The sequence below is a fragment of the Sarcophilus harrisii genome, chromosome 1, assembly GCF_902635505.1.
Source record: "Sarcophilus harrisii chromosome 1, mSarHar1.11, whole genome shotgun sequence".
NCBI classification, from domain to species: Eukaryota; Metazoa; Chordata; class Mammalia; order Dasyuromorphia; family Dasyuridae; genus Sarcophilus; species Sarcophilus harrisii.
Window position 1 is genome coordinate 49,677,285 of NC_045426.1, and position 18,360 is coordinate 49,695,644.

The window sequence follows — 18,360 nt, forward strand, 5'->3', positions numbered from 1 at the left end:
CCAAGCCCCGGGCCTCTCCTTGGAGCTCTCCCGCTAGCTCGGCTCCGGACAGGCTGAGGTCTCCCGAGCGGGCGGGGGGCTTAAGTGTTCTGCTTCCGGTTGCGAGTGTCTGGGACTGGAGAAGTATCGCGTGAGCTGAACGCCTCGTGCGCCTTTAAAGCGGCTTCCGACTTTGCGCAGCGAATCGCAACGCTAGTGTGTGAAGTCCGGGCTGGAGTGGCCTAGAGAGGCGGGGCCTGCTCGGTACTGGGAAACTACGTCCGCCGGTCTTGGGCGGGAAAAAGCAGACGCTGTCCCGAGAGCCGCGGGCGGGGGTTGGGGCGAGGAGGCGCCGGAAGGGGCGGGACTTCTCCCCGGACAGCCAGAGCGGAGGCAGCACTGAGGAGAGGCGGCGCTGAGTTGAGACTTGCGCGGAGGAGGTCCTCAAGGGGCTGGTGCCCGGTCCCCGCCACCTGACTTGGGGCGGGGCATGCAGCACCGCACGCTCACCTCGGCCCCGGGCCTTTGGGCCTCCATCCCCTGTCCGCGCTCCGAGCTGGACTTGGACCTGGTCCTGTCCTCGGGCCAGTCCTTCAGGTGAGCGCGGGCCTCCGCTGCAGCTCCGGGAAGGGAGGCCGGGGAGGGAGGCGCGCAGGCGCAGCGGCGGACTCTGCCTGTCTCTCCCTCGGCCAGCTGGAGAGAGCAGAGCCCGGGGCACTGGACGGGCGTCCTGGACGGCCGGCTGTGGACGCTGACCCAGGCGGACGGACGGCTGCACTACACCGTGTACGGGGAGCCGGCCGGGCCCGGGGCCCCGCGCACCCTGCGCCGCTTCTTTCAGCTGCACGTCCGCCTGGCCGACCTGTACCGGCGCTGGGCCTCGGCGGACCCCCACTTCCGAGACGTGGCCCCGAGATTCCCGGGTAAGCGGGAGGCCCGGGCGCTGTTGGGGGGCGGGCGAGCCGGAGCCCGGCTGACGGCATGTCCCCTCCCCTCCCCTCCCCCCCCGCAGGGGTCCGGCTGCTCCGACAGGAGCCCGTGGAGTGCCTCTTCTCCTTCATCTGCTCCTCCAACAACCACCTCTCCAGGATCACCGGGATGGTGCAGCGGCTGCGCGCGCTCCTGGGGCCGCGGCTGGGCCAGCTGGACGGCGTCTGCTACCACGGTTTCCCCAGCGTGCAGGCTCTAGCCCGTGAGCCCGCCCCCCCACGCCCCCGCCTGCGGGGTCCGTCCCTCCCCCACGCCCACGCCCAGCCCCCACGGGGCCGTCCCTCCCCCACGCCCCCGCCCAGCCCCCACGGGGCCGTCCCTCCCCCACGCCCCCGCCCAGCCCCCACGGGGCCGTCCCTCCCCCACGCCCCCGCCCAGCCCCCACGGGGCCGTCCCTCCCCCACGCCCCCGCCCAGCCCCCCGTCCGTCCCTCCCCCACGCCCCCGCCCAGCCCCCACGGGGCCGTCCCTCCCCCCCCTCCCCACGCCCCCCCCATGGGGCCGTCCCTCCCCCACGCCCCCGCCCAGCCCCCACGGGCCCCGGGTCCTGCCGCCGGGCGCCCCCGCGGGGCAGGGTGACTCCCGTTCGGGGGCCCGCGCGCGCGGCGCTCACGCGCGGCCCCCTCTCCCTGCAGAAGCTGAGGTGGAGCCGCGGCTCCGCGAGCTGGGCTTTGGGTACCGCGCCCGCTTCGTGAGGGAGAGCGCCCGCGCCCTCCTGGAAGAGCGGGGCGGCCCCGGCTGGCTGCAGCAGCTCCGCTCGGCGCCCTACGAGGAGGCCCGGCAGAGCCTCTGCGCGCTGCCTGGGGTCGGGACCAAGGTGAGGCCCGGGAAGGCGCCCGCGCAGACCCGGGGGCACAGGGACCGCGGGCGGGAGGAGGAGGGCCGGGGACAGGCCGCGGACAGACCGCGGCCCGCGCTGCTTTGTCCAAGGTGGCCGACTGCGTGTGTCTCATGGCGCTGGACAAGCCCCAAGCCGTGCCCGTGGACGTCCACGTCTGGCAGATCGCCCGCAGGGACTACGGCTGGCAGCCCGCTTCCGAGGGCCGCAGGGGCCTGAGCCAGAAGGCCAGCACGGAGCTGGGTGAGCGGGGTCCCGGGGCCGGGCGGGGGGAGTCATCGGCAAAGTGGCAGATGCAGCGCGGCCCTTGTGTTGTAGGAGACTTCTTCCGCAGCCTGTGGGGGCCCTATGCCGGCTGGACTCAAGCGGTGAGTGTCTCGTTTCCGGGCAGCCCCAGCCTTGGTGTGCTCCCGCTCCCTTCCGGGGAAGGCTGTCTAGCCCCGTGTCTTTGCCCAGGTGCTCTTCTGTGCAGACCTGAGACAGACCCCCAAACCGCAGATTCTCCAGGAAAAGGCAAAGCCCCGGAAGCGCAAAAAAGGGACCTCTGAGAGCCCGGCGTCAGGGCAGGAGGCTGCTGGAAAACCAGCGTGACGGAAAGCTGCCTCCTCTCCAGTCCTCGCCAGGGACAGATTCCCGCCCTTCCCTCTCCCCACCTCTGCCCAGCGTTGGGCTCGGGGGTTCCATCTGGCTTTGAGCATCTACCTCAGAGGCCATTTATATCCCATAGCAGATGGTCAGTTGAGCACTATTGGGGAAAGGTAAGGATTGGGAAATGCCAGCTAAGCTGGAGGGACCACACGATCCAATGGTTTTAACCTCTTCCCTTTAATAAAAGAATGAACAATAAAATAGAAATATTTGCTTGGAAAACGAGTGGATCTCTTGACCAGAACGTGGGGTGTGATGGGGAGCACTGAGAGAGGAGAAGTCACCCCACACGTCTCTTCTCAGGGCCCTGACTCCTTCCACAACTTCCCCAATCAGCTCCCTGCCCTTGCCAGAGGCCAGGGTGATCAGAGCGAGATGCTAGAAAGAGGCTCAGGAGAAGGTTCCAAAACAGACCAGAGGGAACAGAAGAGGCCAGTCCTTCCTTTCAAGAGAAGCCTGGGCTGAAGTGGGCTCAGGGAAGAGCCCTGGGAAGGGAGAAGAAGAAGAGGAGACTTTCCTGGGACGGGATGGGACCGGATGGGAAGAGAGGGGAAGAGCAGAGGGCATTTTACCCCTTCCCAAACAATTGGCAGCTCTAACCCCTTCTGCCCTGCAGCATCCTCTGGAGCATAATGGCTTCTCTTTGGCAGGTTCCACTCTAGCCCCTTCCCCAGGAACTAACCCACCACCACTCTTCCCCTGAGGATGGAGCCCTCCCTTCTCCAAATTCCCAACCCCCCAGCAACTGTGTCAAAGGCTGCTCTAGAGCTGGGGTGGGCGAGTGGCCGCCAGTTCCGGGGAAGACTCTGCACAGCAGTCCCTGCAGCAGCCAACGTGGGGACCTGGCAAGGAGAAGAGCGTGGACCTTGGAGGGGGGGCTCAGTAATGGAAGGTGCCTCTGGGGCCGTCCGCCTCCCTCCCCCACACCGTTGCCTCACCCCCGCCTGTCTCGGGTGCCAGCAGCTCCCCGTGGCTGGTTTGGCCGGGGCCGTCCTGGCTGGTGCCCAGCTGAAGCCTCCGCATGTGCCGCACCACTGCTGTGGCATTGAAGGCTTGCTAAAGGGAGGGGAACCATGGAGAAGGTTAGGGTCCATCTGCCTGCCCCGGGTGCCCACAGGAGAAGGAATGAAGGAAGTCTGTGGGGAGTCCGGCCCCCCCATTTGCAGAGAGGCGGAGGAATGTGTTTGTGCTCCCAGCAGCAGGCTCAGAGCCCAGAGCCCCTGGCACCTGCTGCTCCCGGGAGGCTCCCTGAGAGGGAGACCCGGGCCTGACTGGCCCATGAGGCTCGGCCTTCGGTACATCAGGGAGACAGAGGCCAGGGCCTGGGACAGACCAGGAGGAGGCCGGTGGTGATGAGCTGCAATGGGCTGCAGCGGTTGGGGACCCGGGGGGAGAGCTGCAGCCTCACCTTCCACTTGCTCTTGGCAAAGTTCTTCTTGATCTGCTCACTGACAGACTGGTGGATGTTTTTGTCCAGAGCAGTGTCCCCTGCGATCCTGAGGGAAGATGGCACGGGGGCCGGTAAGGGGCCGTCGGGAGATGGAGTTGGCTCCCCTCCCCCCCAGCAGGGCCTTCCTCACCATGGGTGCTGCAGGGCCTGCTCACAGGTGAACCTCTTCTCAGGATCTTTCTCCATCAAATGCCGGATGAAGTCCTTGGCTTAGACCCCGAGACAGGACAGAGACAGAGAATGCGATTTGATTTCAATGACACAGATGGGGCGCCCACTATGGACCCTGCCCCAGCCCACCCATCAGTCAGTCAGTGAACAAGACTGGAGTGGGGGCGGACGCCTAGGGGGATATTGTCCTCGGAGCTTCCTGCTGCCCAGCAGACTCCTCCACTTCTCTGGAAATCTGCTCTTCTGAAAGGGTCCTAAGATGCCCCAGAACACTTTAATCCGTTGTGCCCTTTCAGGGACATTCGAATTCTAACCGAAGGCAAACGTGGGAATCATCCAACCAATAACGAAGAGCACTTGTTTTTTAGTGTTTTTGTGGATTTTACATTCTGGGCTGGGGTAAAGCAGCTGGGGGTGTTTATCCTGGAGAAAACGGAGGGGAAAGGGACTGGGAGGGTATTTGAAGGGCTGATAATCAGAGGAAAGCTAATTAGATTTGCTCTGCTTGGACCAAGGGGGAGGGGCAGAACCAGATGTTAACTGCAAGAAGAACATTTAGGCTTCAAGTCAGGAAAAGCTGTCTGACAATTAAACCCGCCTGAAATGGGAGCCTCAAGAAGTGTCAGCGCCACCTCCTTGGGGGGCCTCCGAGTTTGGATGGCTAAATGTCAGGTGGGGGGTTTCTCCATGTACAGTTTAGAAAGTTTCTGATGGGCCCTTCCAACTGCGATGACAGGATGGGGGAAGGAGGGAAAGGGCGTCCTCAGGGAAGGAGATTTCCCCCTCCCAGCCCTGGTACCCGAGTCCGAGATGTCGTCCCAGTACGGAGAATCAAACTCGTACTCGGCCTTCAGGATCTGCTCAAAGAGTTTAGCGTCGTTCTCATCATAGAAAGGAGGGTAACCACAGAGTCTGATGGGGAGGAAGGAAGAGCGGTGTGAACCACCAACCTTCTAGTCACACTTCCCTCTCTCTCTCCTATTTGTCCCTTGTCTGAAGCCAGGTAGGCGCCGAATATCCCCATTTTGTAGATTGTGAAACTGAGCCCTAGGGAGACCAAGCGACTTGTCCAGTGAGTTAAAGGCAGAGCCAATTTTAACTCCCAAGTTTACTGTTCCAAGTCTCAGAACGGGAGGAAGGGAGGGAGAGAGACAGAGAAAGAGGAAGGGAGGGAGGAACGGCTTTCCCTGTGGCTCACTGCATTGAAGCTCTCACCGTGCTCCCCCCACCCTGTTCCTGACCCCCTACTCACAGGATATAGGCAATTACGCCAATAGACCAACAATCCACAGCCTTGCTATAAGGTTTCTGCGCCAAGACTTCAGGGGCTGCGAAAGTGGGAGAGATGACAGTCGTATTAGGTAGGAAGGAAGCACCCATACAAGAGCTGCCCCCTGCCCTCAACCTTGAGACAGAACTCATTGCTCCCCCAAAGTAGCTTAAGTCGCACCCCTAAGGCCACTGGCTCCCTCCATCCCGACCCTCTGCACTCAGATCCCTCCTACCTACGTATCCCGGAGTGCCGCAAGCTGTGGAGAGCACGCTGCCTGAGCCTTCCATCTTGGATAGCCCAAAGTCGGAGATCATGATCTTGGAATCCTCCTCCAGGCTGTAGTAAAGCAGGTTCTCTGGCTTTGGGAGAACAGTCATCCTCATCATCTACTTGTATAGGGCTTTACCACTGACACCCCTCTTTTGCCTTAATTATCTCTCAGAATCTGATTTGGAAAGGACACAGGACCCCCACTTAGAGCCTTGTATTCATACTCCACTCCAAGACCGGGTGAGAGAGGCTTCCTGTCATCTGGGGCAGTTTCCCACTGGAGAGTCAGCCATCTCTGTAGCCTGTTGGGATCTTTTCACATCCTGAATCTGTCCTCCACAGTCACTCTGCTTCCTAGCTGATGTCATTTGCAAATTTGATAAGCGTGCCATTTATATCTTTATATAAGTCACTGGTAAAATGATCTCATGCCATCTTCACAATAGGCCTTTGAGGTAGGGGAAGCACATTATCCCCACTTTACAAATAAGGAAACAGGTCCCCAAATGCTCAAAGGTCACATGATGAGTCAATCAATGGCAGAGATGGGACCCTTCTTGTTACCTTATCCCTCCCCCCCTTCTCAGTTCTGATCCTCTTTTCTCTGCTCCAGCTCCATTTCCCCATCCACCACCCTCTTTTTTCAAGTTCCTTTCTGATCTTTTTAAATAAATTAGATTTTTAATTTATTTTAATCAAGTAATCAGTTGTTTCTTTCTTTGTAAAATGATTGTTTTATTGTTGAGTTGTTTTTACATCAAAGTTATTTCCAGATATATCCCCACTACCCTCCACCCACATGACTAACAAATAAGCCTTTCCTCTAAACAAACAAGAAGAAGCAAAGCCAACTAACAGAGCAATCATATCTGACATCAAAGGAAAGGTATACCCTGCCCCAATAGCCTCTCTATTGAAAGAGGTGAGGGGGTACATTTCCCCAAAGCTTCTCCAAAGCCATGATTGGTCATTGTAACAATACGTCATTCAGGTTTCCTCACTTCTCCAAGCCTTCCCAACCTATTGTGTTGCTCACTGCATCCCCTTCCCCCCAAACCCCCTCTCTTACCTTGAGATCTCTGTGTACGATGCCCATGTCATGGAGATACTTGACAGCGTCCAGCACCTGGCAAATTAATCGGCTGGCGTCGCGTTCTGTGTAGAAGCCCTTCTCCACTATTCGATCAAAGAGCTCGCCCCCAGACACCCTGAGTGGAAAGAGTGGGCTGGGGGCAGTGCTTTCCCCAGGAGCCTTCAAGGCTCCTGGGAAGCTCTTAGATTGCTAATGGGAGGAGGACCCCTCAGAAGGTTGGAGGGGAAGGAAGGAAGGAAGCCAGAAAAGCAGATGTCTAAAGTCTGATCTGAGGCAGGAATGGGGCCAGATCAAAGACGGAGCTGGAATGGGGTCAAGAAAAGATGGGGTGGAGGAACCTGGGGCAGGAGTGAGCTGAGAAGGAAGAGGCAGATGGCCTGGCCAGCAGAAAGGCCATGAGAAAGGGACTGGGGCCGGACTGGACTGAGAAGCAAGGGGGGACGTCTGAGACAAGAGCAGAGGGGGGTGGCTGGGAGGGCCGGGTCCTCACAGTTGCATGATGAGGTAGAGGTGACCACCACACTCATAGATGTCGTCCAAGGCCACGATGTTGGGGTGCTTGATCCTAGGAGAAGAAATGGAGGGGGAGGTTCAGAGCCAAGGGCCGGCCCAGAGGCCTCTCGCCACCCGCTGCCCAAACTTCATTAAGGAGGAGCTGGCAGGAGACGAGAGCAAGGCAACGTTACCCCCTGCAATTACATGAAAGACCCTCCAATTCTGGTGATGTGAGGGTTCCTTCTGTCCACTCACAAGCCTGCTCGACGTGGAAGTGGCCAAAAAATAAACACACCGCAGGCTGGCCAGACAACAGGCGTCCCAAAAACCATACCCACAAACAGCACGTCACTGGGCTTGCCCCCCAAACCTCGCCAACTGGTGGGATCCGAAGGTTTGTTCCCAACAGCCCTGAATGACCCAGGACCACAGGAGAGGCAGGGAGAGCGCCGGGGGGAGTAACACTTGATAGTGAAGAGCACTTGGGGCACTTAAACTTTTTTCTCTGTGAGGCCTGTGATTTCACTGAAATTTTCTAACATGAGACATCCCCTTCTAGGAAAGAAGGAAACAAGCCTATATTAAGCACCCACCACGTGCCGGGCACAAACATGATTTCATTTGATCCTCACGGCGCCCTGAAAGGGGGTACTACGAGGAGCCTGACTTTACATCTGAGGAAACTGAGGCAAGAGACAAATGACATGCCCAGAGTCACAAACCAGGAAGTGTCTGAAGGAGGATTTGACCTGATTTCGGGCCCCCGGCCCCTCTATCCGCTGTGGCCCCAGCTGCCTCTGCTAATGCAGGTGACAACTGTCCTGCAATTCAAAAGTTGGAAGAGCTGCTCAGGGCCATGACGTTTTGCTCAGGAAAACATAACTACCCCATGTCCAGGACGGGGTATGAACGGAGGCTTTCCTGATGTGGCTCTCGTGATTATATCACAACACCCAGTTTCTTCAGGACCGACCGCCTCTCCCTTCATTTAATAGGCCAGCAATAAGAGCACCAGGCAAGCATTTGGGGTTGGAGCCGTCCCCCTTCCCTGGCCAGAATGGGGGATTGGACCAGCAGTGGACAGGAACACCGGGCTGCTAGTCTGTATCTGGCTGTGTTGGAACCTCTGGGTAGGTAGTAAGGGAGGAAAGAATCCCAGTGCGGGTCTCCCTTGTACCAGAGGAGGAGGCCATGAAGCTGATGGGCTCGGGGCAGAGGCCCAGGTGCGGGGTCTGACGTCTGATGGCAAACCTGGAGGACGTAGCAGCCGTCCTTTCACAGCAAAAAGCTACTGCTGAGAAAGCTACAGCAGGAATCTGAGACCAGAGGAAGGCAGCAATGCGGGGGCTCTCAGGCAGCGGCATTGTGTGGCAGAGAGTGTGGGCCTGGAGTCAGGATGATCAATCAACCCAAATAAAATCCTCCTTCCCACATGCCCTAGTTTCGTAATTCTGAGCCAAGCCCCAGATCACTAAGCCTCAGTTTCCTTATCTGTAAAATGAGGATAATAGCAGCTACTTCACATAGAAATTTAAATGTCATAATTTGGGAAAGTGTTTTGTGAATTTTGAAGCCCTATTTAAAGGTTATTATTATTATTATTATCTGTTATTCAACAAAGCCATCAATTGCTGGATCAATCAATGGGTCCTTGGTTCAGGTCCCAGTATTCCCGACATCCCTCAGATTGGAGCAATGGTAATGAATAAAAAGGCAGTGTTGGGTTTGGGTCAAGTTTGTCCAGGAGAGAATAAACACGGAGCTATGGACTCGGGCAAAGCCAACCCAAGAATGGAGGGGGTCAGAGTGGGGTGATCCCCCACCGGAGCTAGCCCAGCTCCCACCCACTTGTGCAGCACGGCGATCTCATTCTCGATGCTGCTCTCCTTGCCCTCCAAGGCTTTCTTGGCGATGCATTTGATGGCCACAAGTTTCTGAGTGGTCTTTTCTTCAGCCAGTATCACCTCGGAGAATGCTCCCCTGCCAGGGTAAAGAGGGGGAATAGTGAAGTAGGGGAGGGGGAGAGGAAGTGAGAAATGCTTCCAAAAAGCCCCAAGCTCATGGGGGAATGGGAAGCTTACAACCACTTCCTCCTTACCAACCAATCATGCAACTTCAGGGATATGAGGCCCCCCACCACTGCCCACTCCCATTAGCTTCTCTGGCGCAGGGAGAAGGAAAGCTTCAGCAAGTGTATTCAGAAGGAGGTGCAGCCCTGCCCCAAAGTCATACATTTAACCTCCTGGTCAGGCTGGACAGTTCCTGGATGTCCTTCTGAGTGGCAAGTCCCTGGACCTGGGATTGGGAAGCTTGGGTTCTAACTCTACTCAGTAAGTTCCCTGTGGGAGCCTGGCCAGCTTGCCCAGCCTCTCAGGACCTCATTTTGGTTACCTACGACTGGGGGAATGATGTAGATGGGCTCTACCTAACAGGGCTGAAGGAGAATTAAAGGAGAAAAAGAGCATCTTTAATGTGACTCCTGTGAGGGGACAAGAGGACCAAAAATTAATGTCTGTGAATGCAATGAAAATAGAGGATGAGGAATTCAGGGGTTATGAGGAGGATCTTGGCAGCCCTCAAATCACATCTGAGCTTAGACCGGAGGGCTCTGTAGATGAAATAGAAAGGGGAAGATGCTACAGCTTCCTCATTCCTGCAAGAAGCTTGCCCCCCAAAACACTCATCCTTGCATGGCTTGCACAGAGTAACAACCAAAAAGCAAAAAAGATGGGGGGATTCTTGGGGCAAGGAGCCTTTGGAAGCTCTGAAATTACTTGGAAATAGTAGAAAGCAGACCATGCACGCGAGAATCATTTTTGAAAAAGAAGCTGGATTGAGGAAGGGGAGCCTAGAGACCATCTGAGACTTGGGGACCTGAGCAGAGCTAAGTGGGGATGGGAAGAACTAAGGTCTCTTTTATCTGAACAGCCCAGATTTAACTTCCTTATACTTCACACATAGACTGATCCATTCATCTGCCTCCAGCCAAAGGTCTTTTGCTAACCTAGCCAGATAGGACCAGTCCCATTCCCCACTGCCCATCTGTTTCCCTGGTACAAGCCAGATTCAAAGGCAGCGTTTGGATTTGAGCCAAGTGTGTCCAGGAGAGAATAAATGTGGAGCTATGGACAACCCAAGAATGGAGAAAGTCACCGGAGGTAGCCCAGCTCCCATCCACTTGTGCTTTCTCAAAGCTGCTCTCCTCGCCCTCTGAGGCTTTCTTGGCGAGGCATTTGATGGCCACCAGATCTTCCTACTCTCCCCATAGGGGAAGCGAGAAGGCAGTGACCCCCCACCCTCAATCTTCCCAATCCTCCGCCACTTCCTCTTTCCTTCCAGTTTCAGACTCGAATACCAAGACCTCTTGCAAGAAGAACCTCTGAAGGCTTCTTTTTTCCACTCATTTCTCCCTCCCAACCAAGTCTATTTTTGAAACTCTTCTCAGACTTTAGCACGTACAGGGCCCAGAATAGGGAGGAGAGCCTGAATTTGAAGTGGGGGGGGGGGGAGGGTTGAGGCTGGTCCCTTGAGTAGGGATGGGAATAGAGGGGAACCCCTGGCCTGGAAGTCCAGACATTTTCTTTGGTTGCCCCTGATTCTTCATAAAGAACCTTCATCTGGACTCTGTGTTCCTGTCATTCCTCTCAATCCCCACCCCCACAGACCGGACAAGGACCGAGGTCTCCCGCTGGCCTGCAGATGTGTCCATGGGCAGTTCCTGGGCGGGAGCTAGCAGGAAACAGCTGAGGGGCTGGTCCAGAGAAAAACTCCGTCCACTTCCTGACGGCCTAATGTCCATGCCCCAAGCCCAGTTTGGGGGAGTGAAGGCAGGACACGATCCCCAGGCTTCTCCTGCATCCTGCAGCCCCGTCCCCCTCGGTCTGCCAGCCTGCTCTCAGCAGCCCTGGTCTGTGACCTTGCCCCGGCTTCCCTAGCCCACCCCTGGTTCATCTGTGAGAGAAGGCAGAGAGCGAACACAAGGCATCACTTACGTGCCCAGGACATCCCGGAATTCATAAATGTCCCGAATGTCATCTGCGTGCTTCTTCCAGCTGGGTCCATCCACTTCCCGAGGCATTGCCCACTGACTGCTGGCTGCAGCCAGGGCTCCTGGGGATGCACAGCTTGGGCTCAGGGGGAGCATGACCACCCAGAGCCCCTGTTCCTGCTTTCTCTTTCCTAGTTCTAGACCATCCTCCTTCCCATCTCTTTCACCTCTTCATCTCTTGAATAACAAGGACTCTAAAAATTAAACATGGCCCAAACCAGAGCTCCTGTTGTCTTACACACACACACACACACACACACACGCACACAAATTCATAACATAATGGTGGGAACATTCTGAAGTGACCTGAGAGATGACTGGTGAAATTCCTGTAAGGTGGGAAGGTCCTTGATCAAGTTGCTGATCTCCTGGGGGTCTGTTTAGGGTATCCCCTCCTCCTCCTCCTCCTTCTCCTCCTCCTCCTCCTCTTCCTCCTCCTCCCTCAGAAAACAGGTTCCCTGCTCTCCCTCTGCCTCCAGTAATATCTCAGCCACATTTTAAAATAGCTCCATTTGCACCATTGCCATGACAACAGCAGCCACATCTGGAACAGCTGGTACTCCCTCATCCTCCCACCTCTTTGGACCATCATCTCCTATTCCTGCCCCACCCAAAGCAGATTCCTAGACCTCTAGGCCTTGTCCCAAGCCCCTATCCTTAATCTCTGGCCTCCTTGAACTCTGCTTCCGCCCCCTCCCTCATCCGAAGCTTCCAGCTCAAACTGGCACCTAAAATTTGAGAGTCTTGTACCAAGCACGGCCAGGCTTCTGTGCTTAAGCTAATGCCTTACTCTGATTTCCCCAACAAGGGGACTCGGTTTCCACCGGCTTCCACCTAAAACATCTCAAATTCATCCTAAACCCCCTACCCAATGCACATCCCAAATCTAAGAATCTTTCTAAGAAAGCTCCAGGAAGGATGGGAAGTGAGCAGTGATTCCAATTCTCTAATTGGGGAAACAGACCCTGCATTACACAAGAGTTTAATTCAATGTTTTCCCAGGAAGCTTGATAATTAGTCTCAGTTCTGCTCCCTGAGCTAAAAGGGGACTGACTTAAGGAGAAAATCTAAGGTGGAAAAGTGATACCCCATGAACTCCTGAGCTATAGGGAAGCAGCGAAAAGAGCTCCTTGTCTCAACTTTCTCAGGAAGGTGTTGGGCTAAATGATGTCCAGGGCCCTTTCTCTCTTTTCCATTCTCTGAATCTAGGTAATCAGGAGACTGTCTCCTAGCCCGGGTCCTCCATTAATGAGCTATGTGTTAAGGGGTTTTGTGACTTTCCCTCACTAAATCTCAGTTTCTTCATTAAGAAAAGGAAATTGAACTGGCTGATCCTGAACTGGCTGATATGGAAGACCAGAATTTTACGAAGCTCCCAGAATTAACAATGATTGGATAGGGGACATATCCCTGGACATTCAGAGATCCAGATGGATTTTCCCAAAGGAAAAGGGGCCAGGAAGAGTAGGGTAATAAAGAAGTGTAAAAAATGGAGCTTCCCTGACTCTGGTCCCACCCTCAGCCCCTCTGGCCACAGTCTGATTTCCTCAGGCATCAGGCAGGCTCTCTATTTAGTGCAGCCCAGGCCAGAACCCGCGTTTGGGAAGATCCAGTCCCCAGGGAAGCCCAGATGTTCAAGCAGGAACAAAGCAAGGGATCGAAGGCCTGAAGGCAGGACATGACCCACACCTCCCTCACTGTCCGTCCTCTGTTGGGCCAACTTTTCAACAGACTCCCCAAAGCCCAGGACACCTCTAACCTGGAAAGAGTCCGGCACTAGCGTGTGTTCTGGCAATAAAGTCCCTTTCCCTTGCCCCATGCAGTCTCCCTCCCCAGCTCGGGCTCCAGAGCCAAAAACGGGGAAGGTGAAACTTTAAAGATGAAAGATGGCTCTGCGAAAACCCCAAGAACAGGGACAGAAAACAAACGGGGGCGCGTACCTTAACCCGCCAACGCCTGCATACTCAGATCCGTCCCCCAACCTAGGACACCCAAGCACACAGACCCCGGGAACAGGAGATGGACCCCCCTGAGCTCCGGTTCTCCCGTGTGCCTTGGGTTGGACACACCCTAACACTCCTCTCAGTGGAGGGGGGAGGGCTGAGCATCCTATGATCCTCCCATAATGCACACACACACACACACGCCCCTTCAATAACCATTTACCTTAGGTCTCGCACACAATACAATACAGAGCAACCTAGGTTCGTGCGAAATGCTGACTCTTGCCCAGGGAAGGGGAGCAGCTGCCCCGGGCCCAGAGACCCGCACTCCCGGGGGGCCGACCTCTCTGCGCCCCCCGCCCCCCAGCCCCGGGAGCAGATTGGCCCGTGGGGTGGAATCCGGGGCTGGCTCACTCATCCCTACCTCACCCCTTCCCCATTTCGATCTCTTTGTCTTTCTCTAGGACCCATCCCACCCACGCCTTCATTCGGGGTCCCCTGGGGAGCTCCTGGGAAAGGGGGATCCGCGCTCCCCCCCCCCCGGGCCCAGAGACACACCCTACCTCCTTCTCCCCCTCCCCTCCCCCAGTCTCTGCTGAGGCCAAGTGCGGGACCTTTGTTTGCAAGGGGAGGCTGGCGACCGGGGCCAGCAGCCGGCAGGGGGCAAAGCCCCCCAGGGAGCCCTGGAAAGCCCAGGTGGACATGCTCGGGGACCCCGGAGGAAGGGGTGGGGGGGCGCTATCCCCGCGAGGAGACCCCCGGCTGCCTCGGTCCGGGATTTCCCCTTCCCTCCGCCCCTGCGGATGGGGCTGAGCCCGGGGCGCCGGAGGGGAGGTGGGGGCCGAGCCCCCTCGGGAGGAGCCGCGGCGGGCGGGCCCCCGGCGCGTACCTGAGGCTGACCCGCAGTGGGAGGGGGGGAGGTGGCGGGGTGGCTGCTTGGGTCGCTCGGGCGCCCGCCCCCACCGCCTCCCGAAGCCGCCGCTGGCTCTGGCCCCGATCTCCGAGCCGCGCCGCTCCCGCCTGCCCGCCTCGCTCCGGCCCCCGGTGTCCACAAGCCGCCGCGGCGGGGGCTGGTCCTCCGCCTCCCCTCGCGACCGGACGCTCGGCGGGTCTGCTCTGATGTCAACCGGGCGGAGGAGGAGTTTGTGCGGCCGCGGGAGGGGAGAGGGAGGAGAGCGAGGGGCGGGGAGGCCAGGGGAGGGAGCCGGGCGGAGGCGGGGCGCGGAGCAGCCCCTGCCGAGCGGCCGCCGGGGGGATGCGCGCGACAGCCCGGACCTCAAACAGGCCGGACAAGAGATGGAGGGGGGGGGGCTGCGTGTCCCGCCGAGAAGGGGAGCCTCGGCCGAGGTCGCACAGGTGGGGAGTGGCGGCGGCCCCGCGCTCTGGGCCGCCGGGGGTCTTCCTGCCCTTTGCTTCGGCCGTGGGGTGGGCGCGGTGCCAGGCCCAGGGTGGGCAGGGCACGGCAGGGGCTCCAAGCCTCGGGCTTTGCCCAGAAAGGGGCTGCCCGAGGCCGGCGCCCGAGCCGCACCGGCGGGGGACGCGTCGCTTGCCAGTCTGGGCCGGCCGGGAGTTCCCCGTCTCATCAGCGGACCGACCGCTTTCCCACAGCAAGTGTGAGGTCCCTCCGAAGGTGGGGCGCGTCCCGATCTTCTACCGCCCGCGGCAGTCCGGGGCAGAGCAGCCGAGAGTGAGATGGGGATTTACACCACGGTGCTTGAGCGCCCAGCTTTAGGGCGAGAAGAGGCGCGGTTCTGGTTTTGTCCTGTTGTTTTCACTCGGGTCCAGCCCTTCCTGACCCTATCTGAGCTTTCTTGGCCAAGACATCCCGGGTGGTTTGCCATTTCCTTCTTCAACTCGTTTTACAGACAAGGACACTGAGGTAGAGGCTTAAAAGGCTGGCCCAGAGTCCCACCCTAGTTAGTGCCTGAGGCCGGGTTTGAATGCAGGAAGATGGGTCTCTCTGACTCCGGAGACGTCTTCCATTCTGACACCCCCCTAACCTTCTCTCCTGACTCCCACCCCTAACACCTCCGCCTCCCCACATCTCAAACCGAAGGTCCCCTAAGTAACGAACTCAACTTAGCCAAAACTCAAGTCCCCCTTTCTCCAAAATCCTTGCTTCGTTCTTGTCGTCACCCAGATTAGCAGCCTCGGAGCCACTCTCGCTGACCCAGTTATCTAATCTGTTGCCACGTCTGGTTTCTGTCTTTGCAACACCTGCTCTATATATTCCCTTCTCCCTGGTCCAGCTCCTGCACTGAAGCCTTGGGGCTGGCCTCCACCTCTGTGCACTCCAGGCCACCCTCCAAACCACCAAATCCCCAAAGTGATCTTTCTAAAACCCAGGACTGACTGTAGCAGCAAACTCCGGGGCTCTCTGTTACATAAGTGCTCTGGCTTTGGAAGTCCTTCCCAACCTAGTCCTTTTATACCTACCTTCCTCTCCCTTCCCCATACTCGCCAATCCAGTTCTGTGCATTGCTGAACTTCTAGCTTAATGCTCAGGCTCCCAAACTTTCCCCTGGATTCTGCAGTTGCTGGAATGTGCTCCTTTCTCTTCTCTGCTTCCCGGCTTTCTTCAGTCTCGGCTAAAATCCTCTTTTTCGCAAAAGGCCTTTCATTATTGTTGTTTTTCTCTATGCTATTGCCTTTCCCCAGAGATTACCTCTAATTTACTCTGCATATATTTTGTGTCTACAAAGTTGTTTTTCCGTTGTTTCCTCGTTAAAATGTGAGCATCTTGAGGGCAGGGATCGGTTTGTCAGTGTTGACACTATAAATGCTAGTTGAGTTGATTTGGTTGGTGACTAAATGGCTAACTAAATTTAAAAAAAAGCTGGGGTTCAGTGAAGGCCCTAGATCTGATAAGCTATTTTGGGGGGCTGTTCACTCTGTTTATTCCAGCCACGAGCTATCATTAATTATTGGTGTCTATGTTTTATGAATAGTAAAAGGTTGAGTGGCCCAAGAAGATCTTGGCAAACTGGGAGAGGTTGATCTATTTGTAAAGGACTCTGGGATGAGGAAGGACGGTTGTGAAATCCTTTTTCCTTTCTCTTCCGTTCCCTAGTCAGCAAGTGGCCTTCAGGATTGGGCCCTTAGAGATAAGAAGCAAGGGGTGAGTAAAGGTGGTTCAATAAAGAGCTACAGGAGGGACAGGATATCTGGGAGGAAGGACCTGGAACTTGTGAGAATCAGGTGAAAGAATAGCAAGTTATGCCATCTAGGGGAAGAGGTGGAGGGAAGGAGGGAGGGGAAAAGTTGAAACAGGAGTTTTTGCAAAGGTCAATCTTGAAAAATTACCCTTGCATATGCTTTGTATATAAAAAGATATATATATATATATAACAGCAGGTTACCATGTGATAAATGTCTAAGCTAAAGGGTTCCTGAATTGTGGACACATTAGGCAGGAGTGGGTGATGGGCTCCAAATTTCCAGTTTATTTGGCTCCTCTCTGCCAATGAACAGAGTACTTCCCAAGACCATTGAAAAAACAGGTCAGAAGCCAGAACAGGACTGAAATAAATTTATCCAAATGAGTGTCTCAGGAAGAAAACTGAGGAAACTGCAGGGAGAGGGAAGGAAGGAGATTACTTGGAAGGATCAAGAGACTCGGCTTTTAGAAAACTTAAGTTTACTTCCTTTGCAGCTTCATCCTTTATCTGGTATACCTGCCCTTCCTAATTCCTCCTCCTCTTTGCCCTGGGCAAAAATGCTAGGAGAATATAAAGCTTTATCAAACATTTATTGAGCACCTACTTTGTACAAAGTATCTATCCTACTGTGTGTGAGAGTGGAGGTTGGGGAGGAGGAAACGGGAGAATGCATCTTGGATCCTGGAAATGTGGCACCCTCCAGTGGCCAGGGTCTTATTCCACAACCTACGAAGACATAGGACCCCCTTCCATCCTCAAATTTTCAGAAAGTTCCCTATCTCTGGAGAAGCAAAATGAACTGGGTGTTCCTTCCATTAGCTGGGGATCAGGACCCTACAGGTAGGTTCAGAAGGACCGAAAATCTCCCTTCTAGGAGATTGACCTTTAAGAAGGCTTTAAGCTCACTATGAATTTTTCTGGAGCAAAGGTCCCAGACATGGGGAGAACAGAGGATTCTAATGAGACAGAAAAAGCTAAGACTCTTAGGGAAAACAAAAAATAATAACTTACATATGTCTTATGTGGTTTATGATTAACAAAGAGCTTTCCTCCTCCTACCACCCCTGTGTGATAGGTAGTGTAAGAGTTTTACGAATAAACTAAAGCAAACAAGTTAAATGATTTATAGAACTACAAGTTTTAGAGCAAGAAGAGACCTTACAAATCTAAGTCAACTCTCTCATTTCACTTATGAGCTAACTGCCTTAGAAAAGGGAAATTATTGTCCAAAGTCACATAGAAAATGAAATAACATTAAAGCTGAATCTGGACTATAATCTAGTGCTTGCTTTCTGGTTTCCATTGCTTATCTAAAACAGCTTAGAAGGACTTAGAACCTGGTCTTCCGATCTTAAATAAATCAACCACACCCTGATTACAAAAGATAAGACATGTTCCCTTTGCCTGAAATAACTCTCTCCTCTCCTCTCCTTTTTGAAACTGCTAGCTTTAAGATGCCTTCTCTGTTGTTTCCCCCCTACCACAAAACTTTTTTTTATTTTTCATGTATATGACTGTGAGCATGCTGTTTAATCAGTAAAACTTAAAACTCTTTGTTTAGTTTTTAATCTGTATATTTCTAGAACCTAAGCAGGTACCTGTGCAGACATAATACTTAACACACAATAAATACTTTGTTTGTTGAATTGAAGAAAACAAGCTAACAGGCCATAAGAGCATGAAAAATGTCTCCTTAAATCAAGCCTATAATTCACCCAATCCCACCTTAATAGAGGACTTGTCAGATATTGTCCCTTCCGATTTTCCTCAGACTATTTGAAAGTTCAGGGAGTTAGTCTGAGACAAAGTTCTCTCCATGGATGTTGATATCAGAGAAATAGCTCACCACCTTTCATTCTTATAATGATTCTGCAATTTATATGGTCTTTCTGGTAGTTTGTTTTAATCACAAAACACCAAATGTATTTTTAAAGTAAAGCTTTATTCTCCCTAAAGATCCTGAAGGGTTTATCAGATATAAAAGAATGACATTATTTCAGAAATT

At 55.0% G+C, this 18,360-nt stretch overlaps 2 protein-coding genes and 1 pseudogene across 7 annotated transcripts; 2 read left to right on the forward strand and 1 right to left on the reverse strand.

The window, feature by feature from the left end:
- Positions 1 to 226: 226 nt before the first annotated feature.
- OGG1 (8-oxoguanine DNA glycosylase) lies at positions 227 to 3,010 on the forward strand. Of its 5 annotated transcripts, none has more exons than XM_031954759.1 (7): positions 236 to 576; positions 673 to 902; positions 992 to 1,204; positions 1,604 to 1,785; positions 1,899 to 2,049; positions 2,125 to 2,174; positions 2,263 to 3,010. In XM_031954759.1, exons 1-7 carry the CDS (start codon positions 470 to 472, stop codon positions 2,395 to 2,397), a joined length of 1,068 nt encoding a protein of 355 aa, XP_031810619.1. In that variant the 5' UTR covers positions 236 to 469; the 3' UTR covers positions 2,398 to 3,010. The 5 variants fall into 5 exon arrangements, with proteins under 5 accessions (XP_031810608.1, XP_031810630.1, XP_031810615.1 ...); XM_031954764.1 differs by having other exon boundaries at positions 240 to 576; positions 992 to 1,171; XM_031954748.1 differs by having other exon boundaries at positions 227 to 576; positions 2,125 to 3,010.
- CAMK1 (calcium/calmodulin dependent protein kinase I) lies at positions 2,627 to 14,294 on the reverse strand. Of its 2 annotated transcripts, none has more exons than XM_003762425.4 (12): positions 14,087 to 14,294; positions 11,199 to 11,316; positions 9,055 to 9,186; positions 7,202 to 7,276; positions 6,688 to 6,826; positions 5,581 to 5,707; positions 5,328 to 5,403; positions 4,875 to 4,987; positions 4,035 to 4,113; positions 3,863 to 3,950; positions 3,393 to 3,510; positions 2,627 to 3,296 (listed from the first exon to the last, which is right to left on the reverse strand). In XM_003762425.4, the coding sequence occupies exons 2-12, from the start codon at positions 11,282 to 11,284 to the stop codon at positions 3,217 to 3,219; spliced, it is 1,113 nt and encodes a 370-aa protein (XP_003762473.1). In that variant the 5' UTR covers positions 11,285 to 11,316; positions 14,087 to 14,294; the 3' UTR covers positions 2,627 to 3,216. The 2 variants fall into 2 exon arrangements, with proteins under 2 accessions (XP_003762473.1, XP_031810598.1); XM_031954738.1 differs by lacking the exon at positions 14,087 to 14,294 and adding an exon at positions 13,195 to 13,314.
- LOC116423147 lies at positions 14,097 to 16,413 on the forward strand (annotated as a pseudogene).
- The last annotated feature ends 1,947 nt before the right edge of the window (positions 16,414 to 18,360 follow it).

What these genes read in the sequence shown, in the direction of transcription:
- CAMK1 (XM_003762425.4), bottom strand. Translation starts at nt 11,284, where the DNA reads ATGCCTCGGGAAGTGGATGGACCCAGCTGGAAGAAGCACGCAGATGAC. An exon ending in CTCTACCTCATCATGCAACT is followed by an intron (nt 6,827 to 7,201) that starts GTGAGGACCCGG and finishes CTTTCCACTCAG; the next exon opens with GGTGTCTGGGGGCGAGCTCT. An exon ending in CAGGCCCTGCAGCACCCATG is followed by an intron (nt 3,951 to 4,034) that starts GTGAGGAAGGCC and finishes ATCTTCCCTCAG; the next exon opens with GATCGCAGGGGACACTGCTC.
- OGG1 (XM_031954748.1), top strand. Translation starts at nt 470, where the DNA reads ATGCAGCACCGCACGCTCACCTCGGCCCCGGGCCTTTGGGCCTCCATC. An exon ending in CGTGGCCCCGAGATTCCCGG is followed by an intron (nt 903 to 991) that starts GTAAGCGGGAGG and finishes CCCCCCCCGCAG; the next exon opens with GGGTCCGGCTGCTCCGACAG. An exon ending in GAAGGCCAGCACGGAGCTGG is followed by an intron (nt 2,050 to 2,124) that starts GTGAGCGGGGTC and finishes CTTGTGTTGTAG; the next exon opens with GAGACTTCTTCCGCAGCCTG.